General features: G+C 50.6%; 1 protein-coding gene across 2 annotated transcripts in view; it reads left to right on the plus strand.

The window, feature by feature from the left end:
* scube1 (signal peptide, CUB domain, EGF-like 1) overlaps positions 1–25,000 on the plus strand; it is a 71,794-nt gene that overhangs the window by 4,408 nt on the left and 42,386 nt on the right. For both annotated transcript variants that reach the window (XM_077005246.1, XM_077005247.1), the window contains exons 3-5: positions 6,304–6,429; positions 12,751–12,885; positions 23,967–24,092. In XM_077005246.1, coding sequence (XP_076861361.1) covers positions 6,304–6,429; positions 12,751–12,885; positions 23,967–24,092 — 387 coding nt within the window. The remainder of the gene's footprint in view (positions 1–6,303; positions 6,430–12,750; positions 12,886–23,966; positions 24,093–25,000) is intronic.

Genomic DNA, 25,000 nt, shown 5'->3' on the forward strand with positions numbered 1-25,000 from the left:
GGCATCTGTAACCCACCATATCACCACCAAAACCCGTCTGTAACTCCCTTTATCACCACCAAACCCCTTGTCTGTAACCCACTGTATCACCACCAAAACCCCTGTCTGTAACTCCCTGTATCACCACCAAACCCCTGTCTGTAACCCACTGTATCACCACCAAAACCCCTGTCTGTAACTCCCTGTATCACCACCAAAGCTCCTGTCTGTAACTCCCTGTATCACCACCAAACCCCTGTCTGTAACTCCCTGTATCACCACCAAACCCCTGTCTGTAACTCCCTGTATCACCACCAAAGTTCCTGTCTGTAACTCCCTGTATCACCACCAAACCCCTTGTCTGTAACCCACTGTATCACCACCAAACCCCTTGTCTGTAACCCACTGTATCACCACCAAAACCCCTGTCTGTAACTCCCTGTATCACCACCAAACCCCTGTCTGTAACTCCCTGTATCACCACCAAAACCCCTGTCTGTAACTCCCTGTATCACCACCAAACCCCTGTCTGTAACTCCCTGTATCACCACCAAAGCTCCTGTCTGTAACTCCCTGTATCACCACCAAACCCTCTGTCTGTAACTCCCTGTATCACCACCAAAACCCCTGTTTGACACCCTGGATCGCATCACCTCTGCCGGAACGTTCACTGACAGCTGATTTACATCCTCATTGCACTCGTACTGACCTACACTCATTAAAATAAGTACACTTATTTGGCTTGTGAAATAAAGGCCTCTCCTTTCTGTAATGTGAGCTTACGTTTTTTAATGTCAGTCTGCAGATTTTTCCATCAGTGTCTCCTTTACTCATACACCCTCTTTCTCTCTCTCTCTCTCTCTCTCTCTCTCTCTCTCTCTCTCAGGCATTGGAAAAATGTGAACTTTTCTTGCACTCTTAACCAGTAAATGGAAGACTGTGGGGGTCTGAATGTCAAGCTATTTGGCCTGAGATGATTGTGTACTGTGTGTGTACAGGATAAGAAACGAGTGACTTTATGGCATGAAGTTCGATCTCCTCTGTTCCGTCACAGTAAAGTCAGGTCATCAAGTGTTAATGGCACAGGCAGGTGTACTGGAGTAAAGACAAAAAATGAAATCATCACCAACACCACAATCACCACCATCACCACCATCATCACCACCATCACCACCACCACCACAACCATCATCACCACCATCACCACCACCACCACCACAACCATCATCACCACCATCATCACCATCATCATCATCACCATCATCACCATCACCATCATCACCACCATCACCATCATCACCATCATCACCATCACCACCATCACTACACACCACCACCACCACCACCATCACCACCACTTCCACCATCACCATTATCAGCACCACCATCACCACCACCCCCATCATCATCACCATCACCACCATCACCATCACCACCACCAGCATCACCAGCACCATCACCTCCATCACCACCAACACCACAATCACCACCATCACCTCCATCACCATCACCATCATCACCACCACAACCACCACCATCACCACCATCACCACCATCACCATCATCACCATCACCACCACCACCATCACCACCACCACCATCATCACCACCACCATCATCACCACCATCACCACCATCACCATCATCACCACCACAACCACCACCATCACCACCACCATCACCACCATCATCACCATCACCACCGCTATCATCATCACCACCACCATCATCACCACCATCACCATCATCACCACCACAACCACCACCATCACCACCACCATCACCACCATCATCACCATCACCACCGCTATCATCATCACCATCATCACCACCACCATCACCACCACCATCACCACCACCATCACCACCATCACCATCATCACCATCACCACCACCATCATCACCACCATCACCATCATCACCACCACTATCATCACCATCATCACCACCACCACCATCACCACCACCATCACCATCATCACCACCACCACCATCACCACCACCACCACCATCAGCACCAGCAGCCCCAGCACCACCACCACTACCAAAAAACATCTACAGTATATCATTGGGCTGTTGATGTCAGAGACATCTACACACTCTAGTGCCTATGAAAAAGTACCATGTGATTTGTCCTCCTGATCTTAGGACTGAAACTGTTACATCACTGTAAGTTGAGAGACGGTGGTGTATACACAGTCGTCTTGCAAACCCTGCTGGGCCTGACGGACTGCATTGTGTTTTATTGATTTCATGTATCAGATGATACGAGTGCAACTCCAGTGTGACTCAGGAGATGTGCTGAGCCGGACTCTCACACACACACACACACACACACACACACACACACACACACACACACACACACACACACACACACACACACACACACACACACACACAGCACAGTCCACTGAGTCCGCCATAGGTCTGAGTCCGCCGTTAGATGCAGATTGGCACAGGGATGGTTTTACAGCTCTCAGGAGTACAATCTGGCCTTAAATCACTACACTAGGTTCCTTCCACATAGTTACAAATAGCTGGAAAATATTTTTTCAGCAGAAACTCTTGGTTAATTATAAAGTGCTAGAGGATCTTCCTCACTGAGTCATTATCATTGGTCATTAAGGGACTTTAAGAACGATTAACACTGTTTTAGTACGTGTTACAATCTTCATTAAGTGTATAACATAGCTTTTTTAAATATGTGGATAATCATATATATTTATATTTTGTATGGCAATTTCTCAATACATTTATTAGCTTTCGATTATTTTGAATAATGTATCAAAAAATATAAATAGCTCCTGGGATTGAGCTCAGAAGTCCTGTGTTCACCTGCGTTTCTCAGGTAGGACTCTGCTGAAGTGTGGTGACCCTCTTGATATCTTTGGCCCTTGGAGTTCAGCGTGTGATCCTGTCTTATCTGCCCTCCATGTTGTCTTTGAAGAAGGTCAGGTAGCTCTTTCTGCTGCAGGGATGTCCTAGACTGATAGCGCCCGTGAGAGAGAGAGAGAGAGAGAGAGAGAGAGAGAGAGAGAGAGAGAGAGAGAGAGAGAGAGAGAGAGAGAGAGAATGAAGAGAAGAAGAGAGACAGAGGGTGAGGTGGGGGTGGTTGTCAGACTGTTAGTAGGCCATTGTCTGCCTGGTGTCTGTGTGTTCGTCACAATACTGCCGCAGCTCTGAGTGGCTGGCTGAGTGAGACCACCCCCCCCCTCCCCCCAAGCAGGTCAGTCTATCTGCGCTGCTTTATATAGGCTCTCACACACCACACATGCACACAAAGAAATAACACGCACACAAAAACTCCAAAAAAAGATCCCCCCCCCCGTACACACTCGTGCAGACACACTCCCGCAGACACACTTGTGCAGACTCACTTCCGCAGACACACTCGCGCAGACACACTCCTACAGACACACTTGTGCAGACACACTCGAGCAGACACACTCGAGCAGACACACTCGCGCAGACACACTCGCGCAGACACACTCGAGCAGACACACTTGTGCAGACACACTCGCGCAGACACACTCCTGCAGACACACTCGAGCAGACACACTTGTGCAGACACACTTGTGCAGACACACTCGCGCAGACACACTCGCGCAGACACACTCGCGCAGACACACTCGCGCAGACACACTCGAGCAGACACACTCGAGCAGACACACTCCTACAGACACACTCGCGCAGACACACTCGCGCAGACACACTTGTACAGACTCACTCCCACAGACACACTTGTGCAGACTCACTTCCGCAGACACACTAGCGCAGACACACTCCTACAGACACACTCGCGCAGACACACTCGCGCAGACACACTCCTGCAGACACACTCGAGCAGACACACTTGTGCAGACACACTCGCGCAGACACACTCGAGCAGACACACTCGCGCAGACACACTCCTGCAGACACACTCGAGCAGACACACTCGCGCAGACACACTCCTACAGACACACTCGCGCAGACACACTCGCGCAGACACACTCCTGCAGACACACTCACGCAGACACACTCCTGCAGACACACTCCTGCAGACACACTCGAGCAGACACACTCGCGCAAACTCCCTCTGATGCTCACACACCTTCATTATCCCAGCAGCACGGTGACAGGGAGACACAGACTCATCACACCCCACTCATGAATTTTCCTGTGGAACAGAGTTGACATTTGACACAGAGGAGAGGGAAACACAAGGGGCAGTATGTCCTGTGGCCCGTGAGCCTGGAGGTGGCCCGCCGGGCCATGAAGAGAACAGATGAATGGTCAAAGAACACAGAGCTCTGGGAAAGAGGAGAGGGAGATGGAAGAGGAGTGGGAGGTGAGAACATGCCCAGGACCAGGACCAGGACCAGGCCCAGGCCTTGATCGAAGGGGGGAACATTGGAGAGACAAGCCTGGCTGAGACGTGCGACTCCAGTCAATGAGACGCGTGGTCTGAGCAGCAGGTTCTGTCATCACAGAGCACCCCTGAACACCCCTGAGCACTCCTGAACACCCCTGAACACCCCTGAGCACTCCTGAACACCCCTGAGCTCTGCTGAGCACCCCGGAGCGTGGTCAGACAGACTTGCATAAGCTAGCAGCGGTGAAGCATCAGAGTTTGTCTGAGTTTGTCAGTGTCTCGCTGCTTCTCAGCAGGGTGTGAGTGAGTACCTTTTGACCGGTCTGTGCGGGGCGCTACCCATTGCCGTTGGTGAAGGGCAGAGGGGTGGCGTTGTGGGGTCAAAGGGCGAGCCCAGACGGCCCAGGGTGTCACCCCCTACTGAACCCCAGCCCTGCCAACCCCCCCGCTCTTGCTGAGGAATCAGTGGGGGCGTCTAATCTTCCAAATGAGATGCTGTGTGTAAACAGTTCTCCTGAGATTAGCAGGCCGCGCGCGTGTGTGTGTGCGTGCGGTGTGTGTTTGTGTGTGTTGGAGCGGAAACAGCTATGGCCTGGAGCTGACGGCTTACTGCTGGCTGATGTCAACAACAGCTCCAGGGCAGGAAGTGCATCAGCTGGAGGCTCACTGGACGCCCACTCTACAAATGACCCATTCTTCCCCATGCTTTTACCATGCTTACTATCACACACACACACACACACACACACACACACACACACACACACACACACACACACACACACACACACACACACACACACACACACACACACACACACACACACACACAACTCACTTGTCACACCAGCATATTTTGTAGTCATTTAAGTTGTTTTGTTTTCTCTTACAGTCTCAGTATCATCTCAGTCTCAGTGTCATCTCAGTCTCAGTGTCACGTGTTCTTAGCAGGAGGGCATGGTTTCGTTTTCTGTCCCGCTTCTCTCACTGCTAATCACATGTTTGTCCTCTTAAGTGGACGTCTCCCCCACAGTTAGAGTGGGACATTCGACTTCATGGTCATTCTTCTTTATCTCTCCTTTCCCACCACCAGCACTGATGTGTATTAAGTCCAGCAGCTCACGTGTTTAAGAAGCTTAGTGTAAACACACGGACCAACGCCAGCAGCACCAGAACGTCTTTAGAGATTCCTTAGGGATGAGTTGCTTTTCGAGTTGACAAGTCTGTGTACTCCGAATGGGCTGTTTCCTCCAAAAAGCCAGAACCCAGCACTCCCAAACAGAACCTAGCACTCCCAAACAGAACCCAGCACTCCCAAACAGGACCCAGCACTCCCAAACAGAATCTAGCACACCCAAACAGAACCCAGCACACCCAAACAGAACCCAGCACACCCAAACAAAACCCGGCACTCCCAAACAGAACCCAGCACTCCCAAACAGAACCCAGCACACCCAAACAAAACCCAGCACTTCCAAGCAGAACCCAGCACTCCCAAACAGAACCCAGCACACCCAAACAGAACCTAGCACTCCCAAGCAGAACCCAGCACTCCCAAACAGAACCCAGCACTCCCAAACAAAACCCAGCACTCCCAAACAAAACCCAGCACACCCAAACAGAACCCAGCATTCCATGCCGCTTTGAAGTGCAAAGGGTACAAACACTGAACCCAATGGCAGCTACATGTTGAGACGCTGGTTCCTGGCGTCAGTGAGAGTGAGCTCGACTGTGGGTGTTGGAAGAAAAAGGAGTATTGGTCTACCAGCGTGTGTGTGTGTGTGTGTGTGTATGTATGTGTGTGTGTGCGTGTGTGTGTGTGTGTGTGTGTGTGTGTGTGTGTGTGTGTGTGTGTGTGTGTTATGATGTGTGGTCGTATCATGGGTGAGATTCCAGCTTTGATGCTGAGGTGCATTAGAGCCCAGTGCCATGTCTTACCTGTGTGTGTGTGTGTGTGTGTGTTTTAGACATGGACGAGTGTGATAACGACTACAACGGTGGCTGCGTGCACGATTGCATCAACATTCCTGGAAACTACAGGTGCACCTGCTACGATGGCTTCATGCTGGCTGATGACGGACACAACTGCCTGGGTAAGTGTGTGTGTCGATGTATCTCTGAGTGCACACACACACACACACACACACACACACACACACACACACACACACAGCGCGCGTGCACTGGACCCATGTTTCTAAAACACATTGATATGCATACACCATAGCACATGTATTTTACCAGATCATACTCATCCGGCCTTCACAGACAGGTCGTCTTTGCACAACCTTTGCTGGAACAGTTTCACTCTTCTCTGCTTTTCTGACCTCCGTGAGGACTAAATATATAAATATAAACAAACATGCCACTGAGCACCCTGGGAAATGCAGTCTCATCTAGGCAGCAGCCTCGTCTCAACCATGCTGACAGGAGCCACCCTGGGATTATTTTCACTGTTTTAAAATGTCACCTCCAATGTCATCAGTACCCCAATCGCATCCAATTCCCAGAATCCAACTGGCACGGTGGATGTTTGTGTTAGTGGTTAAAAGTGGATGCAAGAGGGAAAAGTCTAAGAGAAAATTAATAACTTGCTCTCTTGTATTTATTGAAGTAGTTCAAAGATGAGATTGCTTGACCCTGAGAGGCAGGGCTGGTTTGATGGTTTTGGGGGGCTTGCTGTGGGCGTTTAGGAATCTGTTGCGGTTGAGAAGTGTGTTTTTTGTTGCTCTCTCATGCGGTGGACATGTCCATCTGTATTTATACTGTAAGTGAATGCAGATGTTGGGATGTTCGTTTGACTCGTCAGGCTGCGGCGTGGTGCGGCGAAGTAGTGAACAAATGCCACAATGTGCACGGGGACACAAACATACTCTCTCCCTCTGTCCATCGGCCAGTGTGAAAAAGAAGAGGGCAGAAGTGGTTGGAGAAGCGTGGCCGAGCCGCTTGGCGTGGGAGGAGAGGACCTCCGGGCCTCCCCCGCGCCTCCGTGCCTCCTCTCCCGCGCCTCCGCACCTCCTCTCCCGCGCCTCCGTGCCTCCTCCCCCGCGCCTCCGTGCCTCCTCCCCCGCGCCTCCTTCCCGCATGCCGGATCCAAAGCAAATACTGAGACAGGCTGGCGGTGTGATTGAGTTTCAGAATGCTGACCTCATCATTTTTCATTAGAGCGCAGTAATGATGATGGATACAGGAGCCAGACAGCACAACCCTTTAACACATCACTGTTCCAGCTACCTTAACCCTGCCTAATCCTCCCTTCTCTCTCTCTCTCTCTCTCTCTGCATCCTTTGTCCTTTCTGTCTTTCCGTATATTCTAAACACTTCCTCTCAAATTTTCTTGATCATCACTTTCTGATTCCCTCTTTCTCTATATTCCTCTTTTTCCATCTCTCTTTCTCTTCTTTCACTCCTGTCCATGCTGTCGTTCTCTCTCAGGCCCCCATTCTTTCCCCCAACATCTCATCTGTCCTCTCCTCCCCTCCGACAGCCTGTGCTCTTTCTCTCAGTGAGGTCTTAGTTATCTTGGCTGTGGTCTTTCTGGACAGACTCCAGGCTGTATCCCCGAAGGTGATGGCCTTGCTCTCCATCTGACATCTTTATTGTGGAATATCTCAAATAGAAGTCTAAATGATTGGGCTGGGAACCAAAGCGAGACCGTCGAGGGCCATCACCGGCACCAAGAGGGCTCTCTCGTCCCCCCCGTCCCTAGTCCCCCCCGTCTCCCTGACACCTGACCCCTTCCCCTGCCGTCACACACCCCTCTCTGGCTAGCCGCTGCTCTCAGACGTCGTCTTCACACTCGTCCTGCTTTGTTTCGCTGTTCCTTACTGTCAGTCTCTTGTTTTCAGCATGGTCACTTCTTCACGTCTACACTCGTCATTCACGTCATTCTCTCTGCCCTCATTGCCTGTTTCATTCATCTCAAGCTTAAACAGGTGTCTTGCCGTCATTTGCTTTTGCTGGCAGAGGAATTTAGCTTCTGTGGGTTTTCTCAAGAACGTCTCGCGTAGTGAAGAGGTGTCTCATACAAGACGTGGAAGTGAAGCTGGTGCTCTATATAGAATTTGTTTCAGTCTCAGCTTTCCTCACACACTTTTTCACTCTCGTACTCTGCTCACTTTGATATTTTCCCTCATTTACATTTCATCACACGCTCTCTCTGTCTCCCTCTCTCTACCTCCCACTAACTCACTCTCTTCGTCTCTCTCTCCCTCTCCAACCATCTCTCTCTCTCTCTCCTATTATCTGTCTCTCTCTCTGTCACACACATTCACTTCACTCTCACCTCACACAGATGATGTCATCATTTCCACTGAGCTGAGCGGAAGAAGGGAGGGGATGTAATGAACAGCTGAGCGATCTCTGTTAATGAACACTCCTTCACCTCCACCAATCAGTGCCCCTGCCTTCGTGTCACATGACAATGTCACATAAACATACCATAATAATACCCCATGTAATATGTGCAATATACCATGTAATAACACACCACTGAAAAAAACCCAAATTAAATTATCTTGAATCTCAAAGAGGTGTGTGAGTGCATGTGGTGTGTTTGACAAATGATTCAGAAGCAGAGACTTGGCACAGTGTTTAACATCTTTAAACCCTTTTAAAAGTGTAAAATTTTCTCCCTTTACACACACACACACACACACACAGACACACACACATACACACACACACACATTGCAGAACCCTCAGATTCCTCAGGGAAAAAGCACAAACAGCAGCAAAACAGTGTCTGTCTGTCCGAGATCATGTAGGAAGTCGTTTCACAGGACCCCAGATGCCACATGTCAACAAGTTAAAGCCCTAATTGATTTAAGATTGGCCAATGGGCAGGCTGATTAAAGGGTAATCTAGTGCAGTTCCTCCCCGTCTTTTTTCATTTCAATTCTTATTTATTTTCTCTGTCCCCGCCGGCAGCTGGAGTCAATGTGTTGATCATTTGGCCAGTTTTATGAATGTCTGCACTGCCGCTGCTGTTTGTTTATCTTTCGATCTCTTTTTCCCCCCTTCGCTCTTTCGAATGGAAAAAGAGTAAGAAAGAGTAAAAAGAGGGGAGAAAGAGGGGAGAAGGAGGTGAGAAGGAGGGGAGAAAGAGGGGAGAAGGAGGGGAGAAGGAGGGGAGAAAGAGGGGAGAAGGAGGGGAGAAGGAGGGGAGAAGGAGGGGAGAAAGAGGGGAGAAAGAGGGGAGAAGGAGGGGAGAAAGAGGGGAGAAAGAGGGGAGAAGGAGGGGAGAAGGAGGGGAGAAAGAGGGGAGAAGGAGGGGAGAAGGAGGGGAGAAAGAGGGGAGAAGGAGGGGAGAAAGAGGGGAGAAGGAGGGGAGAAAGAGGGGAGAAAGAGGGGAGAAAGAGCTGAGGAGTGAGTCCCTCTGTGCTTTGAAAAATGTGGGATGACTTGGTAAAAGGGAATTATAGACCAAAATACAACAAATGTATTTATTTTCTTTTGATTTCTTCTCTTCTCTTCTCTTCTCTTCTCTTCTCTTCTCATCTCTTCATGTCTTTTGTCTTCTCTTCATGTCTTTTCTATTCTCTTTTCATCTCTTCTATTATCTTCTTGTCTCTTTTCTTCTCATCTCGTCTCTTCTCTTCTTGTATTTTCTCTTCTCTTCTGGTCTTTTCTGTTCTCTGCTCTTGTCTTTTTTCTTCCCTTCCCATCTCTTCTCGTCTCTTCTCTTCTCTTCTCTTCTCTTCTCTTTCAATCTCTTCTCTTCTCTTCTCTTCTCTGCGGCTGGTCTCATTTCTCCTCATTCTCGTACATCTTGCATTTCTCCCTGTTGTGTCCTGTCGTCCCTGATCTCTCCCAACTGAACGTGTACACAAACGCGCCGGGCGGCCGCACAAAGACTCTGGTGTTCCAGCTGCTCTCCATGCCAGCGCTCGCGTCCACGTCTTGGCAGTGTGATCCTTAATTGAGAGATGACAGCTGAGAAGGGTTTTTGTGTGTGCTCTTCTAGAATGAAAAAAAAAAACAGAGTGAGACAGAGACAGGAAGATTGAGAGAGGAGAGGGAGTGTGCTGTCATGTGCGATATCTGCTTCCATTCTTGCGTTAAACGCATCATGAAACGCAAAGAAAGCAACGTGAGCTTAAGACTCAACACATCACCCCACATATCAGGCGAAAGCCCCTCCAGTTTCTTTTTTTTTTTATCTGTCGAATGCCAAATTTCCTTTTCTCCCTGCAGCTATATTGACATTTTATCAAGTCTTGATGGATCTGCAGACTTGGAGTGCGTCCTCAGACTTGAACGGAGTTATTTCAAATACAAGTCCCAGGATGTGCTTGGCTCCGGGACAGACAGGCTGCCTCTGGGGAGAGCAACACAAAGCTCGGCCTTCTCTACCTGTCCTGCTCCGTTTCCTGCGCTGGTGTGTTCGCTCGGTGGATAGTAAAGACCTCGCTGTCTCTGGCGTGTTAACGAGACGCCCTGCTGGGTCTAAAATAAGGGTCGTGTAGCCAGGTAAAACCAGGGGCCACACAATAAACCACTGTGACCAAATTAGGCAGAGACTGTGTGTGTGTGTGTGTGTGTGTGTGTGTGTGTGTGTGTGTGTGTGTGTGTGTGTGTGTGTGTGTGTGTGTGTGTGTGTGTGTGGGCACACACATATGTTTTTGTGTCCTTGTGTGTCCCTCATTTTTTTCTCAATGGCTGTGAGCTTGTGTGTGTATGTGTGGATGTTGGGAGGTTGCCAAGGAGACTCTGTCCTAGTAGCAGTGGGGTTTGCTCCATCAGTGGCTCTGTGACGTTATGTGGGAGTCCGCCTTGCGGGAGCCTTTAAGCTACCCTCGAGTCATAGAGCTTACGCCCCAACGCCCTGCCATGGCAGTCAGCCCACGCCAGCCCTGCCTGGGAGGCTGTGTCTGGGGTGGAGGTGGCACTGGGGGCCGGGGTCTCTGGGCCAGTGCGCTGGAGGTGCTAACGGCCATAAACGCTCTGCTAACCCAAATAAAGTGCAGTCTGGACCCTGCTCAGAGCTCGTAAAAGCGCACGGCCTTTCGCAGCGCGCCAAACGCACACACACACACCAACTCCACTACACGCAAACACAGACACACGCAAATGTTCACTCCCTCACGCACGTGCCCACACACGCACACATGCGTGCACACACTCCCATTAACGGGCGGGATATATTCTTACAGGAATGTACAGTACACACGAAAAGAGAATCTACTACTCATGTTGTTTAAAAACAAGCCTTAAATGGCATTGCTACATTATTTACATGCCGTGACACCCTTGCCTCTTCAAATTTATGCTCATCCTCACAAATTAACCAAAGTCACGACCTCGATCAGAGGGTGGCATACACCAGGGATGCTATAGACTAAACAATGCCCAGGACCCAGCTACAACACGCCCATAAACACTCACACACACACACACACACACACACACACACACACACACACACACATGCTTATTTTACCAATGAATCAGAAAACACAGTGTCACTGCCAGTCACTGGTCATAGAGCGCTAACAGCTCACAGCAAAAAGGGGGAGGGGGAAGTCATTGTGGAGGTCATGTGATCACAGTTAGGTCTGTGATCTCCTCCCTCAGTTAGGTCTGGGCAGGGAGGCTCAGCTGGAGGGGTAGCCATGGGTAGCCATCATAGCAGATGGGTGTGTGTGATGGCCTATACTAAAGTGCACAGGGTGTGGCTGTCAGGGGAATCTAGATTGGTCAGTGCCGGTTCCATAGTACCTGGGACAGGACTGTGTAAAACTCGGTCAAGTGTGTTACTGGCCACAAAGTGATTTACTGAGCTGCCGGAAAATGGTGATGGTGGTACCCCTGATACTTTCATAGACACACACACACACACACACACACACACACACACACACACACACACACACACACACACACACACACACACACACACGAAACAGCATGGCCAAGCCAGCCCGAGCACTATTTGTAGGTCTGAGTTTCATTCCAGGTGACATGTGAAGGTGGAGTCTCCATCCCCATAAAGATCAGAGAGCATTCTCCACCCACCAGCCCCACCCACCCGCCTGTCTGTGGCTCTCGCTGACTACCTGTCTGTCTCTCTGTCGCTGGGTTTGTTTGTTCTGCCGTCGGGAGGATGCTTGTGTGGATGCCGGAACATTCCTGTTCCGCAACTAACCGGCTGCTTCAAACAGGGTGGAGGAAGGAGACAGAGGCAAAACACGAGACCCAAATAAACAAAAACAAAATCATTCACCCAAACACCTGTGTGGGGCTGCCTCTGATTACAGAGCAAAACTCAACCTGGAGTTACTGTCTGTGCACACGCACGTGTGTGTGTGTGTGTGTGTGTGTGTGTGTGTGTGTGTGTGTGTGTGTGTGTGTGTGTGTGTGGGCGCACCTTAATGACTGTTTTCCCTTCTCTCTCTCTCCATGTTTGGTGGCAGACGTGGACGAGTGTCAGGATAACAACGGTGGCTGCCAGCAGAACTGTCTCAACACCATGGGCAGCTATGAGTGCCAGTGTAAGGAGGGCTTCTTCCTGAGTGACAACCAACACACCTGCATCCACCGCTCCGAAGGTCAGAGCCGCCTCCTCCTCGTCTCCCCCACACCCTGGGTCTCACTCTCCCCCACACCCGGGGCCTCACTCTACCCCACACCCGGGGCCCCTCCCTCCCCCACACCCAGGGTCTCACTCTCCCCCACACCCGGGGCCCCTCCCTCCCCCACACCCAGGGTCTCACTCTCCCCCACACCCGGGGCCCCTCCCTCCCCCACACCCAGGGTCTCACTCTCCCCCACACCCGGGGCCCCTCCCTCCCCCACACCCGGGCCTCACTCTCCCCCACACCCGGGGCCCCCTCCCTCCCCCACACCCGGGGTCTCACTCTACCCCACACCCGGGGCCCCTCCCTCCCCCACACCCAGGGTCTCACTCTCCCCCACACCCGGGGCCCCTCCCTCCCCCACACCCAGGGTCTCACTCTCCCCCACACCCGGGGCCCCTCCCTCCCCCACACCCAGGGTCTCACTCTACCCCACACCCGGGGCCCCTCCCTCCCCCACACCCAGGGTCTCACTCTCCCCCACACCCGGGGCCCCTCCCTCCCCCACACCCAGGGTCTCACTCTCCCCCACACCCGGGGCCCCTCCCTCCCCCACACCCGGGGTCTCACTCTCCCCCACACCCGGGGCCTCACTCTCCCCCACACCCGGGGCCTCACTCTACCCCACATCCGGGGCCCCTCCCTCCCCCACACCCAGGGTCTCACTCTCCCCCACACCCGGGGCCCCTCCCTCCCCCACACCCAGGGTCTCACTCTACCCCCACACCCGGGGCCCCTCCCTCCCCCACACCCAGGGTCTCACTCTACCCCACACCCGGGGCCCCTCCCTCCCCCACACCCAGGGTCTCACTCTACCCCACACCCGGGGCCCCTTCCTCCCCCACACCCAGGGTCTCACTCTACCCCACACCCGGGGCCCCTCCCTCCCCCACACCCAGGGTCTCACTCTACCCCACACCCGGGGCCCCTCCCTCCCCCACACCCAGGGTCTCACTCTACCCCACACCCGGGGCCCCTCCCTCCCCCACACCCAGGGTCTCACTCTACCCCACACCCGGGGCCCCTCCCTCCCCCACACCCAGGGTCTCACTCTACCCCACACCCGGGGCCCCTCCCTCCCCCACACCCAGGGTCTCACTCTACCCCACACCCGGGGCCCCTTCCTCCCCCACACCCAGGGTCCCTCCCTCCACCACCACGCCCTTTTCTGTGTTTCTCAATATATTTAATTGATATCTGTGTCGTATCTCCCACTATGAAGATTCAGTCAGCCACGAACTGATTATCGTTGGTCTTGATAGTTTTGTCATGGCAACCACGTCAGACTGGAGATGGGGGAAGTCGAAAGCATTTACATGCCCCTCTGCTCAGTGTAGTGCCAAAGGTCATGACCTTAATAACACTGCCAGATGAACAGCTCATAGGTAAAGGGCTCAAGGGGCTGGAACCATACACACACACACACACACACACACACACACACACACACACACACACAATGAGAGTAGGTTGAGCTGTAATAATTTCTGTGATGTCACTCACAACGATGTGCAGAATGTTTCAAGTATATGACTCATTTCATTTCACACACACACACACACACACGCATGCACGCACGCACGCACACACACACACACACACACACACACACACACACACACACACACACATGCACCTACAATGCTCTGCCTTTCTTAGTATCTCAATCTATATCTCTAGTATCTAGTATCTCTTAGTTTTCCAGTAACATGAGCAGAGTCTCTGAGCAGAGAGTGAATTGTGCTGTCAGTCAGGATGCTGACATCGCTGACATTGTGAACGAAAGCTAAGCACTGATTGGAAAGAAGGAGGGAGGTTGGATGAACCTGTGAGGACCAGTGAGGACCTGTGAGGACATGTGAGGACTTGTGAGAACCTGTGAGGAACCTGTGAGGACCAGTGAAGACCAGTGAGGACCTGTGAGGACTTGTGAGGACCAGTGAAGACTAGTGAGGACCTGTATAGACCAGTGAGGATCTGTGAGGACTTGTGAGAACCTGTGAGAACCTGTGAAGACCAGTGAGGACATGTGAGGACTTGTGAGGACCAGTGAAGACTAGTGAGGACCTGTATAGACCAATGAGGATCTGTGAGGGCATGTGAGGACTTGTGAGAATCTGTGAGGACCAGTGAAGACCAGTGAGGACCTGTGAGGACTTGTGAGGACCAGTGAAGACTAGTGAGGACCTGTATAGACCAGTGAGGACCTGTGAGGACTTGTGAGAACCTGTGAGGACCAGTGAAGACCAATGAAGACCTGTATGGATCAGTGAGAATCTGTGAGGACATGTGAGGACTTGTGAGAACCTGTGAGGACCAATGAAGATCAGTAAGGATCTGAAGGACCTGTGAGGACCTGTGAGGACTTGCGAGGAAGGAGGAGACCAGGACACTGAAATGGAAATATGCTGTTTGCTTTTGGATATCCCAGAATGTGCCTGCCCCTGCTGGACCTGCACATGGTATTTTTACTTCAAAAGAAAAACGTGTTCATGTGTAAATAATGTGTGCGCGTGCGTGTGTGTGTGCATGTGTGTGTGTGTGTGTGTGTGTGTGTAAAAGCATGTGTACACCCTCTTGTGTGTTTGCCTGTAAACAAGCTAGAAAGGTGTGTATGTAGTCAGCCTACTAATGTTTAGTAGAGGCTTAGACTGATCAACATACTACACACACGATCTCACAAACACACACACACACACACACACGCGCGCGCGCGCGCACGCACGTGTGCACAGACACACATAGCCCTAGGGTTGTATGCGGTCTCGAAATAGAAGCAACATTAGGAACTTTACTGGAACTTATATGTTTTTTTTCTTTCTTCTTTCCTCAATAACCTCACTCACTCACCCTCCCCAACACGCACACACACACACACACACACACACACACACACACACACACACACACATACTTTTACTAATTGCAGACAGACCTCCTTTCACACTTTGGATTTCGTCACCCAATGCGACCCCTTTTAGTTTCTCTCGTCACTCTGTGCGTCTTAGAGTGTGTGCACTGGGGTATCTGCACCCAGCATTCCCAGTTCATCTCTCAGCACTCAGGGCTGTGGGGAGACTGGTGTGGGGGAGTGGGGCTGTGTTGCTGACGTCTGTCTGCTGTGGAAACGTCCTGCTCATGTGCTCAGCAGTCCGCCTTCTGTCACTGAGCGGGGTTGCTCGGCAACCTACCCCAGGTACCCCAGGTCACACCGACGTGTGAACTGGTGCTAGTCCAGCATGTCTGTGTAGTCTGTAGAGGAAAATTCTGAAGTGTCAGCCCAGGCTCGGGGTTTAGACTCCATCAGCTGCGGGTCTTGACGTTCGAAACCTGTTTAGCATTACTGTTTAACATTAAACTATTAACTGTTTCATCTTCCTGTTGAATCACAGTATCAAACTGTCTGAATCCAACTTTAATATTTCAGTTGACATTTTGTACCATATGCACAGATTTTTACATGGTTATATGTTTTGTAAGTTTGTAGAGTAATGCTGATATTGCATGTTCAAGGCCCGGGAAGTGTTTTCAGATAGTCTAAACATTTGTGGGATGCCCTCCTGAACAAACCAACCTTCACCTGTAGCTTCATTAGCAGCAGTCTTGATCCAGTACGCTCCTGCGTGGTGATGTATCCACCGTTGTGTTTGTGGCAGGCTTCTTCTGAAACACCTACACTCCACAGCTAGGCAAAGATCTCAGGAGTGAGACTGTACCTGCGTGCGGAGCCGTACGGCGAGCGGAGCCGTACGGTATCACATCTCCATGTGCTGTGAAAACACTCCACTGACCTCCAGCAAGCCGTCCTGAAGATTGTTGGCTGGTTGTGACCAGGGCATTTTCGTCTTTTCTGGAGTGAAGGGTCTGAGGGTGCCTGGAGACATTGGCAGCATCCAAAACACATCAGTGAATCTGCAGGGGGTCAGATGTCAGTGACCTGAAGGTCAGGGGTCAGAGTACAGAGGGCAAAGAGGCGAAGAGGAGCTGGGTTTAATAGGGCATGACACTGTGTCGTCAGGCTTTAGAGCATTAGCTTCTGCTACCTGGGTCTCCATGTGTGGGGGTGTGTGGGGGTATGAGGGGATGTTCTGGGGTGTGTGGGGGTGTGTAGCACTGGCTGTGAGCTTTTTATTTTTGAGTCCATTCAAAGCTCTCTTAAGTCTTGCTGGCATAAATAGCTCGTGCTGTGCTGACCTCTCTCCTCTGTGTCTGTGACATTTTGGCTCTGTATCTGTCTCTCTCTCATTTATACTGTCTCTCTTCATTTTGTATCTGTCTCTCTCTCATTATACTGTCTCTCTTCATTTTGTATCTGTCTCTCTCTCTGTCTTTTGGATGGGGTCATTAATACGAGGGCTCACGTCGGTGCCACCACTGCTGGGTGGGGGGTGGGGGGTGGGGGGGGGATTTATGAGTGCACACATTCACACACTCACACACACATACACCCCCTCCCCACACACACACACACACCTGTAGGCCCACACACCTTCTGTAAGACATATATGTATGGCCTCCTATATATACTACTAAAACATTTATTTGATTTGTCAGGTAATTTGTAATTACATCAAGGCATAACATTGATATAATATTGCTATAATATTTGTTAATTTAATCAATCATCACCCCAAACACATACATACCCCACCCAAAACACACACACACACAACACTCCAAACACACCCACACACACACACACACACACACTCTCCAATCACACACATAGCCCACCCCAAACACACACACACACACACACCACCCCAAACACACACACACACATACCACCCCAAACACACACACACCCCAATCACACACACTCCAACCCAAACACACATACACTCACTATATTACAATTTTGATTTTGGAGAACGTGAAGAATCAGCAATAGTACCTCCTGTACTACAGTAAAATCAGATCAGATGGAGAGTAATGTGTATTTCCTATATAATGTATTAATGCAATGAATGAAAATGTGTAAAATAAAGTATATTAAAATATATAGCATGCTTATATGTCACAATGTAAAGTCCACATATGTATATGTGTGTATGTGTGTGTGTGTGTGTGTGTGTGTGTGTGTGTGTGTGTGTGTGTGTGTGTGTGTGTGTGTGGGCACACACATATGTTTTTGTGTCCTTGTGTGTCCCCCACGGCTCACGTGGTGTTTCTGCCATGCGTGCGCGTGAGGAATACCTTAGAGCTGTCTGATGTGATTCTGTCGGTCACTAAACTGTCTATCTCCACTCCTCAGTCTCTCCTCTCTGGCTGTCTCACTTCCTTGTGATCTAACCTGTAGAGGGAGACAGGAGGAGGGGAAGGATAGAGTGATGAAAGGACTAAAAAACAAACAGCCGGACAAACAGGAGCCACCTTACACACACACACACACACACACACACACACACACACACACACACACACACACACACGCACACACACACAGACACACACACGCACACACACATTCACAGACACACACACACACACACACACACACACGCACACACACAGACACACACACGCGCACACACACATTCACAGACACACACGCACATGCACACACAGAAACACACACACACACACACACAAATACATGCACACTCTCAAATACACACACACACACACAAATACACATATATATACACAAACAAATACACACACACATTCACACACAGACACACACAAACACATACACTCAGAACTGATTAAAACTGTGTGTGTGTGTGTGTGTGTGTGTGTGTGTGTGTGTGTGTGTGTGTGTGTGTGTGTGTGTGTGTGTGTGTTAGTAATAACGATGGCAGTGTAGGAGAGTGTGGGTGTATCTCTGGCCAGTGTGGCTTAGTGGCTTCTATATTGAAACTTCACAGGCACATATGGTGTCCCCTGCAAACATCCTCGTATGGTTGTAGAATGCTGTCACTCAGGACAGAAGTCAATTAGTGGTCCCCATGTGTCAGTATTTGGTACTTATTTGAAGATGATAATATTTTCATTAAGTATCCTTTGTTTTGTTTTTATAAACACTCACACACACACACACACACACACACACACACACACACACACACACACACACACACACACACACACACACACACACACACACACACACACACATAAACACACACGCACACACACACACACGCACGCACGCACACACACACACACACAAATACACACACACACACACAAATACACACACACACACACACACACACACACACACACACACACACACACACACACACACACACACAGAGGCACAGCTGATGTGTTGAAAGTAACTGTTACTGGAACTTTTACCACTGTCTTTCTCCATTTATAAATACTGTGTTTAACTGTTAGCACTGAGGGTAAAACCTCAGTGCTTCAGTTCTGGTCTCCTGAAGGTCTGTCCCTTCCTGAGCATAAACAGAACGGCTCTCTACTTTAAATTCTGAGCTAAGATATTTTTAGAATGAGTGTGTGTGTGTGTGTGTGTGTGTGTGTGTGTGTGTGTGTGTGTGTGTGTGTGTGTGTGTGTGTGTGTGTGTGTGTGTGTGTATGGTGTGTGTGTGTGTGTGTGTGTGTGTGTGTGTGTGTGTGTGTGTGTGTGTGTGTGTGTGTGTGTGTGTGTGCGTTCGTGCGTGCGTGTATGTATGTGTGATGGGGGTGTAGGTAGGGTGTTTGCTCATATGTCTTGTCTCGGGCAGGTTAATCAAAGGTAAGGTTAGTGGTTATCTAAATTTGACCTGACCAATGCTCTTCTTTCTTTCTCTATCTCTCATTCAGTCTCTCTTTCCTTCTCTCTCTCTCTTTCTGTCTATGTTTCCTTCTCTCTCTCTCTCTCTCTCTCTCTCTCTCTCTCTCTCTCTCTCTCTTTCTGACATCTCCTCTTTCTGCCTCATGTCCACTATGTATCATCTTCACTGGAGTGCTAGCAGCTGGTTTGTGTCTTTAAACCCCGTATGACTATGTGTGTGTGTACGTTTGTGTATGAGAAATCAAGAGAGTCCATGTTAGTCACATAGCCTCTGTAAAGATACACACACACACACACACACACACAAACAAAGTATGCATCCTCATCTATCCATCTATGTGATGTTGACACCACAAATGATCAGGGGTCTAGAAAATGCGGAGGATGTCCATGTGAGTGTACGATTTAAGTGTTGTGTGTTTTTGCACTTGTGCATGTGTGGCTAGTCTAATATAGCCACAAAGAAAAGAGAGAGAGAGAGAGAGAGAGAGAGAGAGAGAGAGAGAGAGAGAGAGAGAGAGAGAGAGAGAGAGAGAGAGAGAGAGAGAGAGAGAGAGAGAGAGAGAGAGAGAGAGAGTGTGTGTTTGTGTTTAAAGAAGAGATTGGGGAAGGTTATTGGAAAAGACGTTTTCAGTTGAGAGACATCAATAGTGGCTGAAAAAAGAGCCTCATTGAAATTCATGGCTTAGTACCTATAGCACTGTGTGTTTAAAGAGAGAGTCTGACAGATTTCAATTAAAATGGCATTTACAAAAGGATGGATGGGAAAAGAGGGATCTTTTGTGTGTGTGTGTGTGTGTGTGTGTGTGTGTGTGTGTGTGTGTGTGTGTGTGTGTGTGTGTGTGTGTGTGTGTGTGTGTGAGTGCTTGTGTGTGTGTGTGAGTGCTTGTGTGAGTGTGTGTGTGTGTGTGTGTGTGTGTGTGTGTGTGTGTGTGTGTGTGTGTGTGTGTGTGTGCGCGCACGCGTGAGTGTCTGTCTTTGTGCATTTTGTATTCAAGCACTATGTCCATTTGTTAGGTAAAGATAGAGCTGTTGAAGCTGTGACTTATGATGCTGTTGTATGTCTTCAGATTCTCTTCTGTCTTCCTCCATCCTTCAAGATCCTTTGATCTGTTTCTCTTTAGCTGAACCTACCCCACCCTTCAAAAGCCTGACTGAGGGGTCGAAGCAATTTGCTGAGGGCTTTTTCCTCATCTCCATCCTGAACCTCGTGGTACTGCCACCACGGTCTCTTTTCTCCATCTATGGAGATTTAGCTGGCGTGAGCCTCTTTGATGATGAGGAAGAAACACGTCTGAGAGAGCAGCTGGAACTGGTGTATAAATACGAGATGCTTTGAAAGGAGCTTCCCGGGTTCATATTGCTCTCAGGGACTTTTAACAGCGCCAATTCCAAAGGCCACTTTTAAGTGGTTTACGGGTTTATGGGCAACTGAACACACAAACACGCATGCATGCTCGCGCACCAGACTCGCGCGCTACGTCCCACAGGCACCCAGCCCCGGCACACGCACCCCCGGCACACGCACCCCTGGCACACGCACGCCCGGCACACGCACGCCCGGCACACGCACGCCCGGCACACGCAGCCCCGGCACACGCAGCCCCGGCACACGCAGCCCCGGCACACGCACGCCCGGCACACGCACGCCCGGCACACGCAGCCCCGGCACACGCAGCCCCGGCACACACAGCCCCGGCACACGCACGCCCGGCACACGCAGCCCCGGCACACGCATGCCCGGCACACGCACGCCCGGCACACGCAGCCCCGGCACACGCAGCCCCGGCACACGCAGCCCCGGCACACGCATGTCCGGCACACGCAGCCCCCGGCACACGCACGCCCGGCACACGCAGCCCCGGCACACGCACGCCCGGCACACGCACGCCCGGCACACGCAGCCCCGGCACACACTGCCCCGGCACACGCACGCCCGGCACACGCAGCCCCGGCACACGCTACGCCCGGCACACGGCACGCCCGGCACACGACCACGCTGGCACACGCAGCCCCCGGCACACCGCATGTCCGGCACACGCAGCCCCGCACCACGCACCCCGCACACCGCAGCCCCGGCACACACGCAGCCCGGCACACGCACGACCACCCGGCACACGCAGCCCCGGCACACGCACGCCCGGCACACGCACCCCTGGCACACGCAGCCCTGGGGCTGCAGCCTGTGGATGTCTGCACACGGTGGTGCAGTGACTGGGCTGAGAGACTGACATGGATATTCCTCCACCTCCCTCCACCTTCTCCACCTCCCTCCACCTCCCTCCACTTTCTCCACCTCCCTCCGCCTCCCTCCACCTTCTCCACCTCCCTCCGCCTCCCTCCACCTCCCTCCACCTTCCCAGCAATCCTGAACTTTCTGACATCTGCAGTCAAAACACACGCCAGACTTCACCTCACACTCATATTAACTTTCCCCTCTATCTCTCTTTCTCTCCCTCTCTCTCTCCCTCCCTCTCTCTCTCTCCCCTCCCTCTCTCTCTCTTCCTCCCTCTCTCTCTCTTTCTCTCCCTCTCTCTCTCCCTCTCTCTTTCTCTCCCTCTCTCTGCTCTCTCTCTCTCTCTCTCTCTCTCTCTCTCTCTCTCTCTCTCTCTTCTAACCCCACTTCCAGGACTGTCTCTGTATGTCCTCTCACACCCTTCCACAGTCATTAGGAGTTTTCTTCATCTTCATGTGGGTATGACACGCATGCTGAACAGGACGTATGGAGCGGGACCCATTTGGAGCTCCAAGGTGAAGCGTTCTCTGGGCCGCCCTGTCCTCCTGCGTGCAGATGGATAAACACCCCCCCTGTGTTTGGTCGTTGGGCAGAGTGTAGTTCCTCCTCAGTCACTCCTCTCCTCCGTTCAAGCGCACGGCCCTGATGACTTTGACGCTTCACGCTCGCTCCTCAAAATAAATTAGCAAATCTGTGCGGCGCAGTTTCTCCTCACACAGCGGCCACTGGGTCGGGTCACCTGGTTAGTGTTCAACTACATCCTGGTCTGCTACGTAAGCTACACTGGTTCTGCAGTTATAAGGCCATCTGGCCTCTGTAAATAAAAGGCTTCTCAAATGATCTGGCAGGCACTGGGGTCTTCAGCGGTAAAGGTCCTCTTTCACTCTTATTGTACTGGTGTGTGTAGTATAGTTTTATATAGCATTTCCTCATCCAACCTTACACACACACACACACACACACACACACACACACACACACACACACACACACACACACACACACACACACACACACACACACACACACACACACACACACACTATTGGGGGTATAGCAAAGCAGGTTTCTTTGTCTCTAAAGTGCTTAATGTCTGTCTGAAGGACACAAGCAGGATAATTGGGCACAACAAGGCGTACTCACCACTGACGTTAGAAACCGCCCCCCCACCACCCGCCCCAACATCCTGAGGTCTGTGCTTCTGAAGGGATGGTGGACGCTGTCCGGTTACCATGGAAACCCACTTTTGTGCACACGCATTCTTAACTCATTGTCCCTGCGTCCATTGCAAGGGCTTAAGGACGACCGGGACGCTCATTCGAGACTGACAAGCACCTCGCTCTGTCTCTGCCCCTTCTCCTGCCCGGGACGCTCTTTCACGTTACCAGGAAATATACGACTCCCTTCAGGACGAGTGTCGGCTGTCCACGCCGCAGGGCCTTCTGGGACCTTCATCACGCAGCAGCTGGAACACACACACACAGCTCTGATGGACGTCGCAGTGTTCATCCCTGTGCTCATTGGTTTTCTAATAGTAATTTCTTACCGGTTGTGGATTTTAATCAGCCTTCACTGTAGAAGTATAGAGGACAGCTAGAGAAAGAGAGAGAGAGACGGAGAGATGAAGAGAGACAGAGAGAGAGAGAGAGAGATGAGAGAGAGAGAGAGAGAGAGAGAGAGAGAGAGAGAGAGAGAGAGAGAGAGAGACAGAAAGGGAAGTAATAAGAAGAGACAGAATAAGAGACAGACCAATGTGTAGGGAAACACAAAGACTCGAGGTGTTTGGATGTGTTGGGATGTGTTTGGATGTGTTGGGATGTGTTTGGATGAGTTATTCAGGGAGAGATCCTTTTTGTTAGGATCTATGGGTCAGTGGCAATGTCAGTGCTCCTTTGTAGATATAAAGGGCTCGGTGGCAGAAACATTAAGCTAATTTACACCTCTCATAAAAATCACACGTCCATCAACCAGGAGCCTACTGGAGATCACACACGCCTTTCAGCTGTAAATGAACACCCTTTCCCTCTCCCTCCCTCTCTCTCTCTCTATCTCTCTCTCTCTCCATTCCCACAGATGGAATGAACTGTATGAATAAGGATCATGGCTGTGCTCACATCTGCAGGGAGACCCCTAAAGGAGGCGTGTCGTGCGAGTGTCGGCCGGGGTTCGAATTGGCCGAGAACCAGCAGGACTGCAGATGTATGTACCTATTGTGTCCCAACTCTATAAACAGCACGCGGGCTTCCTCAGGGGCCTCAAACTCCCCACTACCCCACTCACTACCTCACTAACACACTGCTTCACTACCTTACTGCCTCACTACCTCACTGCTTCACTGCCTCGCTACCTCACTACCTCGCTGCCTCAATGCCTCACTGTTTCACTACCTCACTGCCTCACTACCTCACTGCTTCACTGCCTCACTGTTTCACTACCTCACTGCTTCACTGCCTCACTGTTTCACTACCTCACTACCTTACTACCTCACTGCTTCACTGCCTAGCTACTTCACTGCCTTGCTGCCTCACTACCTCAATGCTTCACTACCTCACTGCCTCGATGCCTCACTGCTTCACTACCTCACTGCCTCACTACCTCACTGCTTCACTACCTCATTGCCTCACTACCTCACTGCCTCACTGATCCACTACTTCACTACTTCAATGCCTCACTACCTTGCCTCTGAAGGTTGTGTGCCTCAGGTCTCCAGGATCAGTCCTGTATTTGTTGTTCAAAGAATTTTACATCAAATTATGCAACAGACACAAATCTTTAAACAAGTCAAGTGCCTGTTATGAAATCTTGTGAAAGGTTTTCATCTCCAACCAACCACTTTTTTAGAAAAAGCTCTTGTGTGACAGCACACTGTTTTGCTCTGTAAGACATTTGTTCAGGATTAAATGCAAATCTCTTTTAACTACTTTTAACTACTCCCGTTAAACTGGGGTCTGCATGTCTACATGTGCTATCTTTGATTTCTCATGTAGGTTATTATTCGGTTCTTGTGAGCTGAGTGTCTTTCCTTTTTAATTTTTTAGTTTCTTTGTTTTTTGTTGTTGTAGTTGGACAGGCTTGTCAGATTATAGTCATGTAAATGTTTACAGTAG

The sequence above is a fragment of the Brachyhypopomus gauderio genome, chromosome 5, assembly GCF_052324685.1.
Source record: "Brachyhypopomus gauderio isolate BG-103 chromosome 5, BGAUD_0.2, whole genome shotgun sequence".
Lineage (NCBI taxonomy): Eukaryota > Metazoa > Chordata > Actinopteri > Gymnotiformes > Hypopomidae > Brachyhypopomus > Brachyhypopomus gauderio.